The sequence below is a fragment of the Cydia amplana genome, chromosome 16 (assembly GCF_948474715.1).
Source record: "Cydia amplana chromosome 16, ilCydAmpl1.1, whole genome shotgun sequence".
NCBI classification, from domain to species: Eukaryota; Metazoa; Arthropoda; class Insecta; order Lepidoptera; family Tortricidae; genus Cydia; species Cydia amplana.
Genome location: NC_086084.1, coordinates 6364411 through 6388339, shown reverse-complemented (window position 1 = coordinate 6388339; position 23929 = coordinate 6364411). Strand labels below are relative to the sequence as shown.

At 37.5% G+C, this 23929-nt stretch overlaps 2 protein-coding genes across 2 annotated transcripts in view; both read right to left on the bottom strand.

Annotated features, from left to right (window-relative positions):
• Nucleotides 1-10528: 10528 nt before the first annotated feature.
• LOC134655422 (cell adhesion molecule Dscam2) overlaps nucleotides 10529-23929 on the bottom strand; it is a 239018-nt gene continuing 225617 nt past the window's right edge. Inside the window, exons 23-39 of the mRNA XM_063510890.1 lie at nucleotides 23371-23517; nucleotides 23115-23270; nucleotides 22713-22852; nucleotides 22438-22594; nucleotides 22072-22249; nucleotides 21383-21573; nucleotides 20847-21032; nucleotides 20593-20729; nucleotides 20022-20178; nucleotides 19336-19476; nucleotides 18819-18974; nucleotides 18288-18442; nucleotides 17657-17729; nucleotides 15838-15993; nucleotides 15085-15250; nucleotides 14510-14629; nucleotides 10529-10617 (exon numbers count right to left, since the gene is read on the bottom strand). Coding sequence (XP_063366960.1) covers nucleotides 10536-10617; nucleotides 14510-14629; nucleotides 15085-15250; nucleotides 15838-15993; nucleotides 17657-17729; nucleotides 18288-18442; nucleotides 18819-18974; nucleotides 19336-19476; nucleotides 20022-20178; nucleotides 20593-20729; nucleotides 20847-21032; nucleotides 21383-21573; nucleotides 22072-22249; nucleotides 22438-22594; nucleotides 22713-22852; nucleotides 23115-23270; nucleotides 23371-23517 — 2498 coding nt within the window. The 3' untranslated portion in view covers nucleotides 10529-10535. The remainder of the gene's footprint in view (nucleotides 10618-14509; nucleotides 14630-15084; nucleotides 15251-15837; nucleotides 15994-17656; nucleotides 17730-18287; nucleotides 18443-18818; nucleotides 18975-19335; nucleotides 19477-20021; nucleotides 20179-20592; nucleotides 20730-20846; nucleotides 21033-21382; nucleotides 21574-22071; nucleotides 22250-22437; nucleotides 22595-22712; nucleotides 22853-23114; nucleotides 23271-23370; nucleotides 23518-23929) is intronic.
• On the bottom strand, nucleotides 10834-12548 carry LOC134655163 (uncharacterized). Its single transcript, XM_063510618.1, has one exon. It carries the CDS (start codon nucleotides 12526-12528, stop codon nucleotides 10834-10836), a length of 1695 nt encoding a protein of 564 aa, XP_063366688.1. The 5' UTR covers nucleotides 12529-12548.

The following is a 23929-nucleotide window of genomic DNA, read 5'->3' as shown; positions in this document are numbered from 1 at the left end:
ATAAAGTATCACAAAAACACGTGTTTGGTGAATTTAAATGCCTAAAAATCAGGTTTTAAAGGGTGACCCATGAGAACGTAACCATGGCAACGAGTGACAAGAAAAAGTTGGTTTGCCCGTATAATAAATTCGCTACAGTAATGTAATTTTTTTTTCAAATGTGATTATTATAATGTTACGTGGCTGAGTTTAGAAAGAAGTTAGTCAAGATAATAATTGTGTTTTAGTAAGTTCAGTTTTATTGAAACTTCTGTTTTTGACCAATTATAAATAACAAGAATTGCTCGTTTAAAGGTATTAGATTAGTTATTTCCGGTACAGGCCGGATGTGTACACTTTGGATCAAGCAAAAACGAACCTCTGCTCAATGATAGGTATTAACACTTTCAGTGCCAAGAACCCGATAGTTGGGTTCATTTTGTATTGGAAATGGGGCGCTGGAAACTGAAGGTGTTGTTAACACGTGAAAATTATTCTCACTTTGTGTATAAGAATTGTATATATTATATCATATATCTTTGTATATAAGCACGTCATAGTAGTTGGTGATACTTTATATTCTCAAATATACAAAAAAAACCACTCTCATTTATCATTTCATAGTAAAATTTTTGGAAGAACAATTTTTTTGTGTCGCACTTTTATATCAGTAGTACAGGTGGAATGGTTTCAGTGAAAGTGAGACTAGCTAATTAATGAAAGTTTTATGTATTATGATTATTGAAAATATCTACTTATTCTTATAATCATAATCATAATCATAATCATAATATATTTATTGTGACTATAGGTATACAAAAAAGGTGTTACATTTTATAAGTACTAAAACCATAGCCTACCATCTTAATGGTGTACAATATTTGTTACTTAAAGCTAAAAAATAATATTTAATGTCATTATTATAGCATAATTGCATTTGGCTAAGCATAATAAATAATAATTTATAACTAAGACTACTTAATTGACAATCAATAAAGTAAACAAATTTGTTTTGTATAATATTAATTATATACAGTTAATTATATACAGCCTTTATTATTTAAAAAGTCAGTAACTGTGTAAAACAATCTATGCAGTAACCATTCATTTATTTTCTTTTTAAATTTGATATCATCAAAGGATTTAAATTCGTCTGGGATACAATTAAATATTTTAATAGACATGAAATAAATACTGTTCTTATAAAAGACAGTTCGTGGGCAATAAATACTAGTTAATTTATTATTGCTTCTAAAATTTCTATTATACCGGGATACTTTTTCAAATAAGTGTGGGTGTTTTTTAACAAACATCGCCACCTCCTTAATATAGAGACATGGTAGTGGTAATATCTTATATCTAATAAACAAAGGCTTGCAAGAATCACGTTGGGATGCACCGCACAGAGCCCTAACACATTGTTTTTGTGCTTTGAATGCCTTAAGCCAGTCCGTGGAATTCCCCCAAAACATAATGCCATAGCAAAGCAATGATTGAACATATCCGAAATACGCAAGAATTCCTGCTTTTTCTGATGTGCTATGTACAACTCTACGTAGTGGATATAAAAATCTAGAGAGCTTCGAACACAGATCTTCTATATGTAATTTCCAATTACAATTGTTATCGATTAACAATCCAAGAAATTTCGAATTGTCTGTTATAGCAATAGATTCTGTGTTATAATTTATGTTAATTGGTAATGCTGATCTATATCCGGAATGAAATTGGACTACGTGTGTTTTTGATAAATTAATGTTCAATTCATTAATATTTAACCATTCAACAATATTGCTAAGAGTCTTGTTCACATCCATTTCATATTTTTCAATAGTCTGCGTACATTTTACAATGGCTGTACTATCGTCGGCGTAAAGCACCATTTGGTTATTTGTATACTTTGTTATGTCGTTGATATAAAATAAAAATAGAAGTGGTCCCAAGATACTTCCTTGAGGAACCCCTCTTCCGTTGACTCTATATTCTGACCTAACGGTGTTCATTGTTTTTGTTTCTTTACAGAATCGATTTAACTCTGTGCATTGTTTCCTATTAGTAAGATAACTTTTCAACCAGTTTAGCGTTTGTCCTCGTATGCCATAGCAATTCAGTTTATCGAGGAGTATTTCATGGCTAACACAGTCGAAGGCTTTCGACATATCAGTAAATATCGCCGATACGTGTATTCTATTGTCCATACATTCGTGTATGGTTTTTAGGAGTTGGAAAATAGCAAGATTGGTCTTATTACTTGTAATAGTGGAGTCAATATAAAGTTAAAGTTACATTAATTGCACAGTCAAATGTTTCTACACGGGTGAATTATATATCATATTGAATACCCGGCTGCGAATTAACAACTTGATATCTGTTCCCGTTTTTGAGAAATAACATTTTTTTTATTTTATATTTTATACTACCTAAACAGTAATTTCACACTAGAGATTTTTTGAAGAATGGGCTATGAAGCTTACACGACTACACGGTCAAAATTTCTCCCGACAATAATATTAATTATAGATTTAATGAAAAAAACAATAACTTTGTAAGTTTTTCATGACCGAGAATATCCCACACTGAGAGAAAAGTTTACTATTGTGGTTAATAGTATTTGTTTCGATCATGTTTAATTTATCTGCCTGAGGAACTGCTATATTCGCAGAATAGCAGCATGATATTGGAAACAAACAGCAAATAATGTTCTACACAATTAATGGACACTTCTAGTTTTTTGACAGTAAGTGTACAAGTCATTGAAGAATAACATACTTATTTTTCTCGCAATTATTAAATCAATTTCCAGCATAAAAAGTCAATGAAGTATGCTGTATTTCCAGGCTTCCACAGAGGCCAAGTCAAACTTTGTTTAAGATGTCAAAAAGATATCATTTTGTTATCATTCGCCCAACCGTCTCGCTCGCACCAATACATATTTCATCTAGTACGAGTGAAATGCACGCGCGAATGATATAAAATGACATCTTTTATAACAAAGTTCGAATTAGCATCAAGGTATATTAGGAAAATATACCTTATGACATATGGCATTGCGTTAAGGTTTAATAATTCAATGCATAAAGTGTCTGTGTTTATGTGAAAAATGATAGGTGTCAATTTTTATATCTATTCACAAAACGTTTAGAATACAGGATGCACAGTCAGATATAAATAGACCCTTGAAGTCTTACAACTATCTATGATACTGGATCTCAAGCTTATTTGGTTAGTAAGTACCGTCCACCAAGTTATACTTCGAATAGCCACCCGGACAAATTCCAAAGCTAATTTCGAATTTTAAAATTTGACAATTCACGAGAAGAGTAACGTAACGTCAAAGGATATGTTTGTCCCTTTTCAACGATCCTGTCATCCGATGCTTGAGTAGAGTGAAACTAAAAGAAGCAAATGTCAGCAATTCGTAACGCTTAGTTTTTGTTAGCGTTAGCGCATCGCGACATGAGAACTAGTATGAGCCTGGCCCTCGATTACGTATAATTGCAAGGAAACTTGGGATCAAGTTATCTTAGTCAATTTAGAGCAGTTGGAATTCAACTCATTGTGAAATTTTTAAACGTTTTCAAATAATTTGTTGGATTAAGTAGTAAAAGTGTTACAGTGTGTTATATATTTGTGATCTACTTACAAGGCCCTTTCATTTGGTACCCCACATGGTATGTTTAAAAGAAAAATGGTAAAAACTTTGCGTCATAGCAACTACCCTCACCACTTTCGCGCTTGTCATCTCATATATTTGTGTTCAGGATATTATACTGAATGCACTGATACCAAATATACTCATATCCGAGACGACATGAGCGTAAATTTTTCTAGAAGACTTTTCGAGAAAAGGCCAGGCTACAATATCTTTACAGGTTGATTGATACTGAGTGTATTAACACCATGTTCACCCATATCCAAGACGATATGAACGAAAAGTAACCTAAAGCCACCCTACCAACATTTTCGTAACAATGAGAGATTATTTCTTGGAAATAATGTTGTAATATAAACTCCTTGTAGAGCACCTACCTGCGAAGAGATCGTGCTGTCAAAGTTGTTAATGATTTAATATAATATTGTTAATTAACTAAAGTTTTATTAATGCATCATTTCATTTTATACACCGCGGGATTTAATAACCCGAAAGATTTAAATCACGTATTTTTGACGACAGTACGAGTAAATAATGTTATATCAACATGGGTCCAATTATATATTTTAATTAAACTACTATTTCAGTACAAATTAAATCATATTAATTTACCGCTTCTTTGTGAACAAACCTTTATTCAGAGAGTGAGCGAGTTTAATTAATCTCAAGTAGAGAAACAGAGAGCGAGCATGACATTTCATGAATCACTCCGATATCATACGATGCACGGCGAATGCAGTGACATGTGTTCCATGACAAGAAGTGTCAAGTTATGTCTAGGATCATGTTTACGTTGAAATTATTTCAATTGATTGGCACCTCAAAATACCACAAATTGTATCAAAACTTTATTAATTACTACAACAGTAGGTATAGTGCAGTTATTATTGTTGAAACTTTGCGATAAAATCTTTTCCTTTGAGGTAACCAAAGCCATTAACCATGATTATATCCGAAAGAAATCATGCCTCTTATTGTTTTAACTCATACTACAGCTGGAAAGGGATGATTACTTGAATGACCTTTTGTTAAAATATCGATCATGCTTATCAGTACGTATTTTAAATTCTCGATGTGTTGATTTATACTGAGTAAAGTAAAATAAACAACTATGTTAAACAATTACGCTTTTTTATTAATTTAATGAATTAGGTTTTCGAAGTGTGTACCACCGTTTTCAGCACAAAGATTTAATTTTAAACGGATTTCATTATTTAGGTTTACAAAAGTGTTCTTTATTTCTTCGGAAGCCGTTCGAATTTTTATTAATAATTCTTCTCCAGAGTTCACTGGTGTTGAGTATTCCTTCCTTATCTTTCAGAGTTCCCCATAGAAAAAAACCAATGGCGTTAAGTCGGGTGACCGGGCGGGCCAGATTAGGACGTTGCTTCCACGGCCAATCCACCTCTCAGGGTATTGTTCGTCTAGCCAATTTACGAACTTCTAGGCTGAAGTGGGTCCGTCGTGCCGGAAGCACATAGTTCTTCGGGTTTCCAAATCCGTACACAAAGTGAATATCCGCTAAATGAATTTTATTTATTACAGTCAATCAAATTTAAAGATGTTATCTTGCGCATATCTTGTGTGACATATGAAATATGTCATTTTATTGACATCAATTTCGTCATTTTCGTCAAACTATCAGCCAGTTATCATAAAGGTAAATAGTTTGTACTCTCGTGATTGAGAACAGAACAAAATTTCGGTAGTGAAACCTTTTTGTAGGATATCAAACTTAATTAAGTGAAACTGGCTAATAACCATGTAGTTAGTGCGTCTGCGTGTAAAATTAGTTGGTGGCTACGTCACGCATAAGGGTGTGTTAGAATTGAGATTTTTTTACTTGTGATTTGTTTTAAATAATTAATATCTCTTAAATTAAGGGTTTTTGGACTATGTGTTATATAACTTTATATACTCTAATTAGGCTCTAAAATCGTTGGTTTAAATCTTTCGGGTTATTAAATCCCGCGGTGTATATAACCCTATTACCCTTTGAATGACCTTTTTCACGTTTTCTACAGCAATGCAGTCGACTGCAGCAATTTTGAAGCGCGACATTGCTACCGACTGCATTACTGTGGTAAATGTCAAAATCGAAGTTCCTATCTGGATTTTGGCGTCCATTAAAAATAAATAATCAAAGGAGGTCATCGATCAAATGGGCCGGAGGACAAGCCATCGTTAACTGGTAGAGAATGCCTTATGGCATTAAGTCCGCCTCTTGTACTATAAGGTTTTTCTTTTGTGCAATAAAGATTAACCACTTTATTCATAAACTTTACGGGCCTGATTTAGTTCAATTATGTTTATCCCTTACTTACAAATACATAAGTTAAAGTGACAGATAAGGACAAACGATTATTACTATTATTAGCTAATTGAGGTTTGTAGCGCGTTTATGAATAACGGGGGTTAAAGAAATAAAATAAATACAGATGATGACAGTAATTATATACGCATTTTATTACGGAAAAAGATTTAATATTGGGTGTAAATGAAACGGGAATTGGAAATATAAAATAAAATGATATTATATTATTCATTTCCGTAAGTCAAACCATCATCTTTATTAGCATTGACATAACGCTCAACTTCGCACAAACCGTATGGTTTTTCACTAAGGAGTGATATATTCTCTTTACGCTAAACTTTATGGTGGGTAGACAAGTCTGTATACTTCTTTGGAACTAACTGCCATAGTCTGTCATAGCCATGTCATAACCTCATAGCTGACATATGTGACGTATAGGAGATACCGCAATGCATGCATGCATTGCGCGTTTTATAGGAGCTTGGCCTGAGGTGTGTTAAGTAAGCGCGCAACGCATACCGATGAAACTGGGTAAGATAGTCATGGGAGAATTAACGGTCGACCGGATCGCGAACTCTCGGCTGTTGAAGCGGAACAATCGTCTGCCGCGAACATTGAAGTGAGACGGAGATATGGAAGTCGATAAAACGTTCTCTACAGTGAATCAGTACCCGCCATTTAGGGTAATTTAAATAGCTTGGATGATTTAATAATGGTTTTATTCCATACAATATTACATATACGTGGGAGATTTTTTGTTGTTACACTAACATGAGAAAGAGATTTGAGAAAGTGAAAAACAAACCCACTGTCCATTTTCTCGAAGCAACGAAAACATTTTCAAAACAAAAATGGTTAATAGTAATTAAATGGATTAATTTACGTGAGAGATTTTTTTGTAGGATATAGTAAATATACAGAGCTTAATTAACATGTAATTGTTATGTACACATAGTTGTTATTTTTATATAAAAAAATATTTTTAATAAAGAAAATTATTGGGAGCTGGTTTTGGTGTCAAGCTGGGAGAAAATATAAATACATAATGAGTATATGTTTGAGAACTGCATATTAAAAAATCTCGAGTGTCGGATTCATGTTTTGATATATTTTTTCTATTTTAATAATAGTTTGGATTTATTAAAACCATGTGACATATTTTGTGGAGATTTTTTTTTAAATATAGTATTTGCAACATAGGTTATCACATCTCAAAAAATCTCTAGTGTGAGAATTCATGTAGAGCTCTCATACATTATGAACTGTGCTGACCCGCCTATAAAGCCCCGTCTCCATATCGCGCGGCAAACAATCGAACATTGACTCGCGCGGCTGCCGCGGTTTGCCGCGCGATATGGAGACGGGGCTTTACACGTGAATTAAAAAAAAGTGTTCACGTCGTTGTACAACAATCTGCAGCGGTATCATGGTCGCGTTTATATCACCTGTCATGTCATGCGCACTTACATACTTGTAAAGACGTGACAGGCATGGTGACAAATGATAAAGAGCCGGCCATGTTAGCCCTGTAATGTAATTATTTTTCTTAATATGTACGTAATACGTGTAAATGTTTTAGGCGTAAGTAAAAAATAAAAACACACATTTTCAAGTAAATGAATTTTTATTTTCGTCCACATCGTAATGTCCTAATAACTCATTTGTTTGCTTTATAAAAACATATCTGTAACAACATGATTAACTAACCCTTACATGTACGTGTATCAAAGTATCGTAACATAACTCTCAAAAATGATATGGTACATTGACTAGAATTCAAACAACTTTTGAGGTCTAATATTTTAAATTATTTAAAAGTAAATGTACGATTTTGTAGATCTAAATAGTTCGCTTTTGACCTCCGATGTGGTCACAATCAGTCCAACTGGTTCTGATTGCTTCGTGGTTCCACAGTAGAGTTAAATCAAATATCCAAATCGCTATATTTTGATAGAGCCATTTAAAAATACATACATAATTTTTATGATAAGAGAAGTAGTCGCGAATAACAGTTCGGTATATTGTCATATCTAGATGTGGCTCTGTGTAGAGGTCGCAGTTCTATATTATACGTTGCTTGGCACAAATATTTCTCTTATAAAGCCATTTACTGTATGTATCTTGATAGACTCGGAAGACCGCATTTTATAAGATGTTTTTTTTTTATAATTTATTCGTCTCTGCAGTAAAATCGCAATGTATAAATCTTTCATTCAATTCAACAGGTCACTAACGAATGAAATACGGATAGATTTTCAAATTGCATATGTCTATTATGCCATAACAATCGGAACTACAGCTTAAAATTGTTAAACCTCATGGTGACTCTTACATCCTACGTTATCCCGACTGACTAGCATTAGGTTTGTGTTTAGTATATATATAAAATAGATCTCAATTAAATATAGGGCAGTCTTCGTTGGAATTACGAAAGTCAACGCAAACGATTGTAAAACAGTAAAAATTCACTCAAACCACTTAAAAATATTTTATCGAATACAAAATGTGTTAAGTGTCCCAGCACTCGTAACTATTTCTACTGATACAGTTCGAATGTACATTTAAGTTAACTTTCTGCCGTATTCACCAAAAAACTATAGGTAAGTGTATTGTCTTGTGTTACCGCTTACTGAGGATTGTTTATTTACTAAGTTTAACTAAGTTTAGACCCTTTACACAGTAACGTTTCTCGCCGACGGTGCGCTAAAATTCAGTGTTTGATTTTGTATGATATCTACCGCCATCGCGCCACTGGCGAAAAACGTCAGTGTCCAAACGCTCTTAAGGTAGGTATAGTGGCGTTTTACATAAGTGTGTCCAATTTACATTGACTGCTTTCGGGGTTTACAAAAATGGGCTTAATACGAACTTGGATGTAAATGATTATTAATATCTTAGGGCACTGTTGAAGTTAAGTATGTATGGAGATATTCGTAAACAGTTTGTGTGTTACCACAACTGAAAAATGTCTATAAAGCTACGGCATATAGGTATTTGAGTTACACGTTAAGGTATGTAAGACATCTTACAGTTATAGACGTTAAGAAAGACTTGCCAATCGAAACGAACGTTTCTCATAAACTTTACAACAATAAACAATTATAATGAAAATACCTATGGGATATAATTTTACAATTACATCCAAAACTAGTTTTAAGACTTTGGTCAATAAGGCATTAAGTTTAAATATATACTTTTATTTTTAATTATTGTTCTTCTTATGTTTACATTCGATAATAAATACACAGTAATTACAATAATATTTACAGAGCGACAGAGCCAGGAGCTACTCTCAAAGTCGAAATAAAAACCGATTGCCGTGTCCCTTTCAGACTTCGATCTAATGTGATAGAGTGAAAAGGATAGAAAACTCGTTTCATTTTCAAATATTGGAGAGCTCACCGAGAAGAATCGGAGCCATGAGCAGCTTTCCGAATACAAAATTAAATATTATAAGTGGCACTAAGAGTAGTCATTTACTATACCTACCTATCTACAGTCGTATGTACACCACTAGAAGTAGGTACGGAAGTATATAAATTTGGCAACTTCAGCAAATCGTTCTCAACAACATCATTTGTATTTCATAATAATTACAATAATATGTTAGGCATAGTCTCGACCGTTAGAAATACCGGGGTGCGTAGCCAATGTGCAATCGTTAACGCTCCGTAGGCTACGCGCCCAGAAAATATTAATAGGTATAATTGTGCCGCGCTAAACAATTATGCTGTGTTTAGATACTTCATACTTGCGTTTGAAAATTCGTTCAATTTGAAACTTCGTTGAATTTGAAGGTTTTTGCCCTGGTTGGTCCATTTAATGTGATTAACCACAATAATCTTTGTTATCAATCGCGCGTAGACTTTACAAACACGCAAGAAATATGCACACAAAACGAATTGCATACTTATTTGTAATGATTACATCCAATATTTTTTTTTTGGAAATGTACAGAAATGGAGATACGCGTTACTCGCACAATCCATAATTCTTATATCCATTTTTTTTTATTCAGTTATTTGCTAGAGGAATGTTGGAACTACAGTATTACCACTTAACCCAGGCGGCTCGTAAAGAAACTCACATTGCGTTGCTCACATTTAAATTTTACTTACTGAGCATGATACAAATCGGACAAATCCGTCTCCGCGTCGCCATTTCAGTTAAGTAATAAACCTGTATATCACGGTCCTGCTTGCAGTTCCGCAAGAGCGGGAGGCTACAGCCCGAAATATATCCTCCTAAGGCCCAAGGTCCTACCTGTAGTACCTATTCAGTTCGATGTAATTTAAACCATGTTCAATTGGAACAGATTCGCTTTTGCTTTGTTTCATTCCATTTTCAAACAACGCAAAATCAACTCTATTTCCTACAGTTTAGGTTCAAATTTCAGTGGCAAATTTTGGATGTTTCGTTTGTATGGGCCTTAGGAGGCTGTATCTACGAGTTAAAGAAAAACAGTCGGTCCGTCGAGTGTGAAAGCAATAATCAATATTACCATCTCACTCTAGCAAATAGCCCTTCGCTTTTTCAGGACTAGAAGCATGACCGTTACTAGGTTGTAGGCTTATTATGACAGTAGTAGTTCTATTGGTAGATGTTGCCGAAGCGCTCCGCGCCACGACTGTACCGCCGGAATGACTGCTCAGCTAATCTTCCCTGCATTCCACTGTAAAGACAACGACTTACATTATTAAGACCACTTGATGAAATAGTATTGTACAACAACAGGCACAGGCGGTTTTTAGAAATCCACAATTAAATAAAACAATTCTTTTATTGAAGGAAACTTTATTAATATTCTCCAAAATGTTGTCTCATTCTTGTGACTAATATAACGTCCTCATACGTATGGACTTTTTTCTTTTGGGTTACTACTACCTACTTAAAACAGTTTAGCCTGAATTTTCTTTGACATGTTTTTCTTTGACTGGAGCCAATGATGAACAATCTCTAATAGTAAAATTAAATAACACACCAGCCACATGATCCCTAAAAAAAAGAAACAAGAGCTAAGCTTTATGATGTCTAAATGTCCAGCGTCCGTGTCAGAAGAGTTTCTGCTCAGCTTGGCTTCCCTCAAGACAACCGCAAGTTCTTCGTCTCGAATGAGTTTCTGTAAAAAACCGCCTTCTATAAGCCTGCTTTGCGCGGTTCTCATTATTACTCCGCCTCCCCATCGGGCGCGAACAACTGTCGTAGTAGCCTGTATGCCTACGGTGCCCTCCAAGATTTGCAAACGATAGCCTAACAACATCAATCTTTCAGTCAAAAGAAGATATCTCTTACCCTGCGATATGCGGATCGGGTTTTCGACTTCTTCAACTAAGGTGATCTCCTCAAATCCATTCCAAATAGGAGTGCCTTTATACCATGCCTTATACCACTCGGCTCCTCCATAGCCGTCTACTAAATTAACAGCATTCGCAGCTGTGTCGAACCGCGGCTCCAGAAGTTTCGTCTGCAAACTTTTTACTAATAGCCCGTTGTAAGCAGTGGTTACCACCATACTGAACCAAATCCAAAGCGCAAAAAGGAAATTCACCAAGCGAGATTGTGTTACAATTTTCGCCTCTTGCCCTAAGAGAATCGCTAAGATGTTCCAAACTATGTGAAAGCTCTTGTTGATTGGTTCAATCTTGCTAATGATCTTTAGTAGCACTACAAGCGCTATAAATGTGGCACAGAGTAGAACTATAATTATATTCATGAAAGGCACCAACACTTTAATCCAAGCGTGGATTTCCCGCTGCGGAGGTCCACACCAAACGATCTCAAAGAAGTGACTTATTCCTGTGGTCTGGTATACCGAAGTATGCCAATCTTCGGATATCACCGGCGCGAGGACATGGATATCTCCTTCATTCAACGAATATATGGTGTCGTAACTCACACATAACACTTTCACTGTGGTATTCATGTGTTGGGCTATCAGCATGAACAGGTTACCGAAGATTCCTTTAAAGAAAGGAGATGTACCGTTAACACAATTTACTTTAAAATAGGGCTTAACAACTGCTGTCCACGTTCCCACTCGAGTTTGGCATCCGAGTAGATTTTTAAACTTGCTCGGGAAAAAGCTTTCTTTGAAATCCACTTTAATTGGACTAGTGTTTCCACAACCATTATTGCTGTAGGGATAGTACGTGTACATTTCAGATTGGTTCTCATTTTGAATCAGAATTAGTAAATCCGTAATATGATATTTCCAAGCTATCTTCGTAATATTACTGAGATCTAGGATGGGAGTCGTTACAACTGTTACGATTTTGCTCGGAGAACTAACATTTTTAGGTAAATTCCCCACGAATTTATGGAATTCGTAGGATGACGTTACAAACAGGATCGCTTGTTGTATGTCTATAGATCGGTTCTGGTTCTCGTATATGTGAATTGATTTTACACTTCCATGGTAAATTGACAGGAATTTTGTAACTTGGTCAAAATCAGCTTGTTGCCATACTATTGAAGTTGTTTTTCGGTATTCGAATTCAGAATTTGCAATTAAAGAAGCCGTGTCTGCCAAAGTCGGCTCGAACTTGGTTAAAATACCAATTAAATATGGCAGAGAGAAATTCATGGTGGACAAAACCACCACGTTTATTCGACATATGATGACTAACAGGAGTAGGTACCTACTTAGTGGAAGTTTGAACTGCATGACAGTAATCATAGGAAGGAAACGTAAATTAACTGTGCCACGCCTAGATACGGGAATTCATAGAAAATATAAAGTTACTAAGAGTGTGCCCGTTCACATGGGTTCCGTAACCGTATTGAGAAATGTTGAAATGTGTATTTCATAGTTTTTCAAATAATTAAAGTTATTATGGTCACTGTCTAGTGACGGGGTTTTGAAGGGATTTCAAATTTACACCCGTTCATACTGGAGCCATGCATAGTGTACATTAGCAAGTTTTAAACAAAAAAAGTCACAAAAACACAAATCTTAAATGTAACTGCCATAACCGTGAGTGAGCATTCCATCCAATAATTACAAAATGAACCCAAAAGTGACAACAACGCAAAGAGACGATACTGAAACATAATGTTTACTTGTCAGCCTAATGCGATGATTGATGATACCTTACCTTTATTATTAAAAAAAATGAAACAAATTTGCTACACCCCGCCCGGGTTCATATTTCACACATATTTTACTTTGTAGTTACTTATTATGTTGTACATGAATGCAATAAATAAATGATTAATGATTATGAATTACAGTGCCAACAACGAAACGCAAGTGCCTTCAAACAACGGTCTTGACATTTGACAGAGTTTAGACACAATAAGTAATAGTACTACTACCGTACAGAAGAAAAAGACTTCCTACAAAACCGAAGTTTGACAGCGATTCAGGGACGAATCATCCTGTCCCTTTCTAATGTATGGCACTATCCCTTTCGGCTATTTAGGGTAGTCAAAATTCAAATCATTATCTTATCTGCGGTCGTACACGCAAAGGGACGTCAAGTTGTGCCAAGTTGCCAACCCTAATAATTGGTCGAAGCAATGCTGAGCCGAACTGAGCCGAGAATGCCCGAAAGGAACAGGTTTCGCCCCCTTGGTTTAGACAACCTACGTTCAAGATGATGGTTTTGTTGATGGGTGTGTAATATTAACAGGACACTTAAAATCAGTTCGAACCTTAAAATAGTATTAAGTGCGATCCAGATTAGTGCGCGAACCAAAAACATGCGTAGCCGTTTCCGCGTATAATTCGAGCTCTAAGCCTGGGTGCGGATTTTATTAAGCGGGCAAACATCTTTTCTTTGGGACACCGGGACAGTCGGGTTTAATTGAAAAAACTACATTTTTAATTTGAACCTATGTGTTATATTACCTAGGCACCTCTATTATTACTTATGATATAATTATCTCGTGAGGGCCACCGATGACGATCGCTAACATAAAGCATTCATCTCTTCATAGTTTAAAACTACCTATGTAAGCGAGAGGGAATTTAAATATGGTGCGTGAAGAAATGTATAACAACACATATCTAAGCTGTCACACGTAGCTTTAAACTATAAATTTTGGATATTTATAAAATGGCAGAAAGGTATGCGGCTTTTCATGATATGGCTTGTAGTGATGTGTTTTCCCTACGTATAAAATTGACGGCCGCGGTTCTCATGCGTGCACCCCAGAGGTTCCTAATGCAAGTAAGATGAATGCTTTATGTTGGCGAGAAAGGACCATTGCAGACACAACTGAATCCAAGGCCTGATTGTCCATTGAGTCTGATAAATATTACAGATTTTCTTGACCGTAGAATCCACTAGAGCCAAATAGACAATCTGGCTCTGAATTCCGATATAACTGCATTGTCCCTATGTAAAATTCATAGCGTTACGAGTATAACATACGGTCGAACAGAACCGCGACCTTGGTACGGTCCGTACCATTCTCGATGGTGTGAAAAGCATTCCGTCATACACAGTAATATCTCTAACACACAGCCGCCGTGTCCTATAGGGACCAAGGTTGTGGTCCGGTTGAACCGTGTGTTAACGCTTTAAAGCCTGGCCACGCCACAACATCGCTTACGTTATTACACGTTAATCTGAAACGCCTCGCGCGGCATCTTGTCGCGCTTGCGCCGGGGCTCGTCGGTGTCGTCTGAGAACCGCGACGGAGGATGGATGTGGTCGTTGAACGAGGGGTAGTTGGATATGCTGAAATGTTTTAGGATTTAGTTCTATGGCGGGCGGTTCACAAAGTTACTACGAACTAGAGATCGGACAATTGCAATCGAAAGGTCAAGATTTTATATGCAAGAGGAACGCGTTTGTTACGCTGTTTTGTAATATCATAGTTCCCGTGCCAGTTATACTGCAGCGACCAGTGTGGTGGTAAGTAGACGAAACGCGTCCTTCCGCACATGACTCTGCGGTGCCGCTTTGTAAATGCTGCCTAAAATTATTATAGGTCGCATTTGCACTACGCCCAGATCTACCAGTGTTATTTTACTCTATTTGGCTCTAGTGTCTGCGGTACCACAAATATAAGGTCAATCATTTGAAGCTGAAGCTCAACGCTGTGGCTGTTATCAGTATCCATTCTCATCTGGAGTTATACCTACTTGCTTGCGTCGCTTTTACTAAGATGCTACTGTTATAGTGTTAGTCACCTGAATGTCGTCTCATCGTTGTGGCTGCTGTAACCGCTGGAGCTCCTCACGTGTCGCTTGCCCATCGCGCCGGCTTTACCCTTGCGAGAGGGGAACGCTTTCCTCACGACGCCCCCCACCGAGTTCTCCGATGAGGAGGAGGATTCTTCGCGCTCTACGCTTGGGTCTGGATAACAGTTTTCAAGTTTAATTTTATGTCACTTAGAACGTGATTATTTTGTACTAGTTTTTAGGTAAATTGTCATGCTTCATAAAGCATACCACCAAAAGTTACTTGACTTTTCTGAGAATGCTAGGGAGCAGACTCTTGGTTTGACACTATTACATTTTTAAGGCGTGGGATATCGTCTTAACAAAATTCGGCTTCTAAGCATTTTTTAAGGCGTGGGATATCATCTCAACAAAATTAGGTTTTTAAGCATTTTTTGAAGTAAGTTAAGTACCTATTAAAATACCTACTACTATTTTAATAGTTAATATTTATTGTATCTTTATGTGTTCAATGTAGCTGTATGTATTTATAGATACTTAATTATTTACCCAGAAGTATTAGGACGATTGAGTTACTATGCGATCTGTTGAGGAGAAATAGGAGAATTCCCCTATTGGCGTTCTAGACACAGGCGATCGGGATGTTTAGGTGTCTACCAGACGCAGAATGTCTGGCAGTGTTTTTTCGTTTTTATTATTCATTATAGCATCAGTTGAGATAGATTAATTTTGAATGCAATAAGCCAATCAAGCCAGTAATACATGAGTTGGGATGCGCGGGGCGCAGGCGCGCGGGCTCGCTGTCCGAGTGCGGCGCGCTCGCGTCGTCGCTGGCGTCGTCCTCGTACTCTGTAATGGGCAGGTGGAGCGTTAGTATCTTCTTCACCTCCGAGTCCGTGGAGCCCAAGTTGTCCGACTCTGCAATGCAATGAGAACTGTCGGTTGGGGACGTGGAGCTGGGAAGGCTGGGAAAGATATGACGGCTCGGTTGGAGAGGCAGACATTTACGGCTTGATTTGTATTAATTTAAAAGACTAGGCTAAAGGTACGTGAAAGAGTCATAGTGTTGCGGTCATCAAAAAATTACGGTCAAGTATATCCTATTTTGGCGTCATACACAGTCTACTTCAGAGAACAGAAAGTTAGACGGCACTTAAATCTAAATGATGAGTTGAGCATTATACTATAGATATTAGTTAAACTTACTTTTGTCAGTTCATATGGCATGATATTTCATTTGCATTTTGTTAAATAGAGCTTGGTGGAAGGCTTAGTAGATGCAAAAAAAACTTTTTCTTTATATCTAGTCTTTCAAAGTTCAAAGCATTTTTATTTGTGAGTATATTAGTAGGTAACTAGGTACTAAGTAATTATTAGTTTATTATGATGTTTAGAGGTCATATCTTTCCCGAGAACTATGTGGAGTGGTAGGTAGGTACATGTAAAAACTGAGCAACATAACAATGGAAGACGCTCATGATTCGCCACCAAGGATCAAAATTTCAAAATAGAATTAATAAAACTTCACGTGGCCAGTGAATGTAGAAAAAATATTATTTAGAAAATATAATAATGGTAGTGTCAATGGGTATAAATGACTGTGATTTGGTTATGAGTTAAAGTAGTTCGCATGCAGTTGCAATTTTAGATAACTATCAAATTACTTATCAGGGTCATTCTCAAAAAATAAGTCTACGGTCATATTGCCCACCCATACAAAATGTATTAAGAGTCGCAGCAATTAGACGCATTCACAGATATATTCTCAGAGAATGACCCATCAGTATATTCGTGTCACAGAAATAAAATCGTTAAATATTTTCATAATCAAATCATAATATCAAAAGCATGCTGCAACTTTATAACACAGCCAAAATGCATTTTTTTTTTAATTTTTAAAGTTTATTTATTGGGACATAAAAATACATTTGAAATGACTTACGATAAAAGGAAACCTCATTGGAATGCATTTGGTTCTTTGATTTTAATAAGTACATAGGTAGTTGTTTTCGAAGTACAAAATAGGCGTGGGCAGTCCCATAAAACTGAAGATCTCATGAAATAACAGGACCCACAACGAACACAGGCGTGTAGCCGCTCCATATACAAGTACAATATGACTTGGTCTTAAAAATAACATTTTGTGTGAGGTGAATGAAACTAAGTCTATTTCATTTTATTTTCACAAATTGGGCACGGGACAAAATTTCAATAAATGCAATTCTGCAGCATTCCACGGGATGTCTGATCCTAAACGAATAACACCGCAAAGCCGAATCAATACTACAGCATGACAACTACCTACATAAAATACGTTTCACAAAATAAACTCTGATAGGTATGTTACAATACATACTTTGTGCATGCTTACCTTTACAATTACAACACCAGTTACGCTCCCATCGGGTTGCATAAAAGGCCATCATTTGTCAAATTGAAATCTCAATACTTAAACTAAAACGGGTCCAAATTAAACTTCAATAGAAGGTGCGGTCTACTTGAAACAAAATCAATAGTCTAACTACTTATAGGTAAGCTTCTCTTAGACTGTTTGCGGGGTGGAAGTGTGGGAAGGAGGTACCTTGGCTCTCGGAATGAGGATCGCGGAGGCGATTTCCTTTTCTTCTCACTTTCGTATATTCTGGCTCCTTGCCCTGTGAATATGGTAAATCTTTATTTACCCACTTCTGCAATGTTTACGCTTGAGCACGTTATTTTATTTCCATTCTTTTTTAAATAACATGAAACCTGACGACACTTCTTTTTAACCTCCGACGCAAAAAAAGGGTGTTATATGTTTGTCGCCAATGTCTGTCTGTCTGTCTGTGGCATCGTAGCTCCAATGGATGGACCGATTTCGGTGCGTTTTTTTCAGTGAAAGCGAAACTCGCGGTGGATATAAACCGATCCAGCATTTGAAGAGTATCAGCATTTTTCTAAAACGATGTAAGACATTTTTGCCACAAAATGGATATTTTTGGGATCTAGCGTACGGGTTTTTTAAAATTTTGGCGAAGTGGCCAAGTAGTAAGTCCAATCCTTGCTAAAACTATATGTACAACTTTTATCGCATTGGAATTTTGAGGTTTGTCATGCTACTTCAGTTCAGTCATCCTTAATACTTTTTATACTGAGACTGTCTGAAGTAGCATGAGAAATACGAACGTTTCCGAGACAATACGATGGAAACATATTATTGACTACATCTGTACCTTATATTTATCATTCTGCTTGAGGTCGTGGTAGACGAATGAGCCGCGCACCGAGTGGTACGGGCCGCTGTAGACATTTCCACTATAGCTGCTTTCGCTGTACGTAGGCTTCGTTAGCTGGAACGTTGCGTATGGACAGATGTCTTCGATGTATTCTGTAAGAAGAAGAGGGTATAAAACTAAAAGCTACTAATATAAATAAACAGGTTGGCAGTCTGAAAATGGAAACAAGACCGTAGTTGAGCACGTGAAACGTCTTAAGCAATGCTGTCTCAGCTGCCCTGCAATCGCAAAGTACTACGCAAGTGAGGATGAGCAAGGCCGCTTGAGCTATCGGATCGGTTTATAAAACACCTTTGAAAATTTAAGCGTGTTCGATCTCGACCCTTCAGCTTAGTCTTAGGCCTCGCATAGAAGCGCACATCGATCAGATTTCAGGCCTTTGGCCTACGCAGTCCCTCGCAGCTCACAGTCGGGCCTAGACGAAGCCGTTTGCGATAAAGCATTGTGTAAATGTAAATGTGTAGGTACCGTTGGACGCATGCTTGTAGTGGTGCGGCGGCGCGGGGTGCTGCGCGCGCGCGGCGAGGTACTGCTGGTCGCGGTTGACCTTGTTCTGCAGCTGCGCCACCGAGGGCGACTCGCCCGCCGCGCTCTCCGTCGCCGCCGTCTCCGTGCCGCCTGCTTCTGTCACGAGAAAACAAGCAAACTTACAGTTACAATAATGTACTTACCTGTTTAATGAATAGGTTATTTTTTAGGCGTAAAACGCAGTAAAAAAACCGAACAGCAAAACGAATCAGGATTGTACTCGGCATACGTTGTGACAAGTGACGCAGATTTTTACAATTTGCCGATGAAACTCAAGATGGCGTGCCATCTGGGTCGTGATTTATAACGCCACTGGAACCTGTTATAGTCAATAGCAATGGTTTTATTGTAGCTTTTTGCCTCTTTCTTAACATCCGTTGCTGTTAGGAAGAGATGCATTACAGATAATTATTTATCTCAGACGAGCTCCTATATTTTTAAAAGGCTATGTACTTACTGTTCCTCCGCACTAGCAGTACGATGGCAACGAGGGCACCGAGCACGAGCAGCGACAGCGCCGCGGGGAGGATGACGCGCGCTCCTCCCAGAGAACGTGCGCCCGCTGCTGGCACCGGAGGTGAAAGTTCGCCGTCTATGACTATAAAATAAGAGGGGATTTCATCAGACCCATAAGACTAATTTAGATTGTCACTGGCAAGTGGCATTAATAGTTAAAGTGGTAAATCTTACGAAGTGGCGCCCAACGTGGGGCCTCTATCCATAAAATTAAACTTCATCTAAAAGCATATTAAAGAACATCATATACTAAAGCATATAATTTGTTACTGTTTATGCAAATAGTTTTTTAATTACATGCAATATTTTGGGAGATGAATGTACCTATAGGTCACATACATAATATGAGCAATTTTACTGTGGGACCAATCTTGAAGTCTCGAAAAAATTGGAAAATATGGAATTTTTTTTTGCGACTGCTCGGGTTGGTAGTATATTTTTATTGAAAGAAAGAAAGATACATTTATTTATGACAAACACAGATGACAAAAAAAATCTTTATTGTTATAATTTTACTGCCATAATTAAAAAAAAAACAGCCTGTATTCGAAATTGTACCTGCCACTTTTTTTCGCCTCAGTTATCTATTTGTTTTTAAAGTGAGGTTTCTGAGTAATTTTAACTTACTGCCACTAATTGAATGAGTAGTGAAGTTATATAACGCCACGGCATGCCCCGCGTTGTTATGAGCTGTTATCCGCAACTGATATTGCGTAGCTGGCGTTAGACCAGGCACGCTGAAAACTCGCTCGGTCGCTTGAACGCTGTTAGATACTAATCGCCACTGAAATAAAAAACACATGGTTTGATTTCAAATATTCCTATGGAAATACACTAATAAATATAAATCTTAATTGGTTTTTGTGTAAATAGGTATATATAAAGAAAAACTTAAAAAACATATTTTTGAAGCATTTGTTATATTTTCATGTAACTGTGTTTAGTGGCGCCCAAACGTGGGGCCAATGCTTTGCAAATAAATTAAATAATAATATATTACATTAGGTACCTATGTATATAAAATGGTAAATCTTACTTGGTTTTAGTGTAACAAATATATATAAAAAATATTTATAAACATTTATAAGCTTTTGTTATATTTTCATGTTACTCTATTTAGTGGCGCCCAAACGTGGGGCCAATGATTTACAAATAAATTAGATAATAATACATCATGTATATAAGTATAAGTACTTACTTGTGACTGGCTAACTTCTCGGTATTCAATAACGAAGTACAGGATTCCGCATCCGCCGTCGCCCCAGGAGTCTAACCACACTGTTACAGTGGTCGTGTTTAGAGTTATCATTTGCGAGTGTTTCGGTTTTACTGGCACTGAAAGAATAGATAAGAATCGGATCCCATTTACTTATTTAATTTGGTTTGGATAATTTTCGAATTGAATGACTTTGAAATGTATCGTCTAATTATTTAAAGATTCTGGGTATTTACCAGTTCCTTTAGTGAAGGCATGAACAATATCACAAGGTAGCCCCGTCCCGATACGATTGAAGGCCGTGATGTACAGTTGGTACCGAGTCCCGCACCAGAGGTTCGGCAGCACGTGTTCTGACGTTCCAGCCTCCACTTGCAACTCCTCCCAGTCTCCGTGCTCGCGTTTGTAGTTGATGACGTAACCTGCAAATGAAAAAAAAAATACAACATGGTCTTGTATTGTTCTAGCATAGGGATTATAGGCTAAACCATTACTATGAGACGAAACCTATGTCCAGCAGCGCAGCGGGACATTTAAATGATGATGATGGTTGTAATCCTTAATTCCGTTTTGTTCTCAGAGCAGGATCAATATAAGCAGTTTCCTTTTGCTTTAGTAAATGCGCCTCCACAGACATGATGGTGGCATTTTTTTGATGGCAGTTAATCATCATCTTATTTAACTGCTAGTGACAGGTTTCTTACCATGTCAGTAAAGTAAAAAAAAGCGGAAGCAAAAATAGCAAGAGTCTGGTAATACAAATCCTAGTTACCCAATATAGGGCTTCCTCCGTCGCCCTGATCACTCCACTGTAGATGCAGCGAGTCGGCATACGAGTCGACGACGGCCAGCACCGGCGGCTGTGGCGGCACCTTCACTTCCACGCTGTAGGTGACCTCGTCCCGACCGTGGGGGTTCTCTACCGCGCACGTGTAGTTGCCGCTGTCAGCGTATTGACTCATGCTGGAAAGGATATAGGATATTCAATAAAAATAATATTCCGCTTTGGGAGTATGATTTTTTTTTGTCAAAGTGTAGTACGTTAGCGCAGGTATACAATGTTTTACAAATATCACGCAAAACCGAATGGATTTGGTTAACACGCACATAACTATAGTTTATTTTATTTAAGTACCCGGAAAATTATTCATCAATGACGGTGAAATTAAATAAAAAAGAAATAAAGTTTTATTTCAGGGAGTGGAAGTTTATTTGGGAGTGCGATTCATGACTCCTATACAATGAAGTCGTATATTTGCTACTCGTAAAAAGCGTTCTCTTAAATGTATAGGGTGTTCCTACCATAACTATTTACGATCGGGCTAGTGATAGCAGATAGTAACAATTGTGTCTTTTTTATTGGTTTTCAGGGGTAGCTGTAGCTACCAAGATCGTGCTCCCAGAACATAGTATTGTAAGGCTACCCTGATGAAGGTAAAAAAAGGTTAATAAACTTTTTACCTGATGATGAGTGTGCCATCTGTGGTAACGTTTTTTCTCAACGTCGATTCGAGGGTGGCACCGTTCATACTCCAAGTCGTAGAGGGATTCGGGGAACCAACTTTATTACACGATAGCGATATGTTCTCCTTCCATGGCGTCACTATGCTTCGGCTAAATGAGGTGATTCTTGCTGGTACTGAAAAGAATTAACAGAAATAAAAATAAATACTGTATGTCGTTTTTCTGGGTTCCAACCCCGATTCAATTGAAAGAGGTTCTCGAAACGCGTGTATGGAAAATGGAATATCATTTTGCGGACCTTCTCAGAGTAAAAACTTTCCAGTGCGGTAAAGTAAAATTTTGTTCGCCGTATAATTCACTCACCAGAATCAGACGGTAGGACAGTGGCAACTCTGGTGGCTTCTCCTTCCCCGAGCCTCGTGGACGCCGAAACCCAGAACTGATGCGTTGCCCGCGGCGGCGACCGTGATGTCTCATGAGATAATGTGCTTGGAGATAACATGCGCTTATGAGTGCCCTCCTGAAAATCACAACAAATGTATACCTATTGTAAAATTTGCATAGTAGAAAAATAGTTGTAAAAGTAAAAAAAAGATAAGGCAATTTTTTATATTTTCCGGTATAAGTACGTTTCGTACCTCCCTCCCATCTTCTATGACGCTCATATACAGAGTGTATCCCACAAGCACACCGTTGGGGGACGCGGGAGGTAGCCATGACACGAGGATTTTATTACGCGATGATACCACTGCCTTGATGTCTGCAGGAGCTGACGGCACTGTAATTTGAAAATTTTGCTGTCACTAGTGGTTGAATACAATTAGGAATGAAATACGAGTGAGATACAGTGGAGAGGCGGCCTTTATAAGCTCTGCTGCCTTGACCTTGACCTTGATATGGTTACTCCTTTTCTAATGAGTCTCAATTGATCCCAATTCAATATTGTGACAAAGATCCCATTTCAGTATTGTGATTAATTTTGTGTCATTTGAATATTGTATGTGCTTAGATTAGGTAATTTCTATAATTTTGATATATACCATCTTCCTCAGTGTGACAATAAACGGGAGCAGCGCGGACCCCATCTCCAGCCGCGGTGAAGGCGCACACTGTGACGGAGTAGTTCGTATACCGACGCAACCCTGACAGAGTGGTGTGGAGGCCCGATATCTGCTTCGTTACGGCATCTTCATTTCCTGTAACGACATAATTAAATTACCAAATGTAGGTATGACTCTTCTTTAACTATGTGTTTTCTCGGTCGGTCTTCTACAGTCCATGGTAATTAATACTTACCATACCAATCAGTAACTGGTGCGTATGTGACTCGGTAACCCTGTAGGACTCCGTTTCGACCGCGGGTGGGAGGGGGCTCCCAAGCTACGCGTACTGATTGAGAGCTCAGCGCTGTGCACTGCAGCGATCCTGGTGGTAGGCTGGGCACTGAAAATATACACGTAACGATCATACATTAATAATAACGATTTCGATAGGTCAATTGGACCAATATTGTTGACATAACAAAAAACCGGCCAAGTGCGAGTCGGACTCGCGCACGGAGGGTTCCGCACCATCAACAAAAAATAGAGCAAAACAAGCAAAAAAAAAACAAGCAAAAAACGGTCACCCATCCAAGTACTGACCCCGCCCGACGTTGCTTAACTTCGGTCAAAAATCACGTTTGTTGTATGGGAGCCCCACTTAAATCTTTATTTTATTCTGGTTTTAGTATTTGTTGTTGTAACAGAAATACATCATTTGTGAAAATTTCAACTGTCTAGCTATCACGGTTCGTGAGATACAGCCTGGTGACAGACGGACGGACGGACGGACAGCGGAGTCTTAGTAATAGGGT

Bases quoted from the DNA above. Each gene is read 5' to 3' on its own strand.
- LOC134655163 (XM_063510618.1), bottom strand. From the start codon at position 12,528: ATGAATTTCTCTCTGCCATATTTAATTGGTATTTTAACCAAGTTCGAG.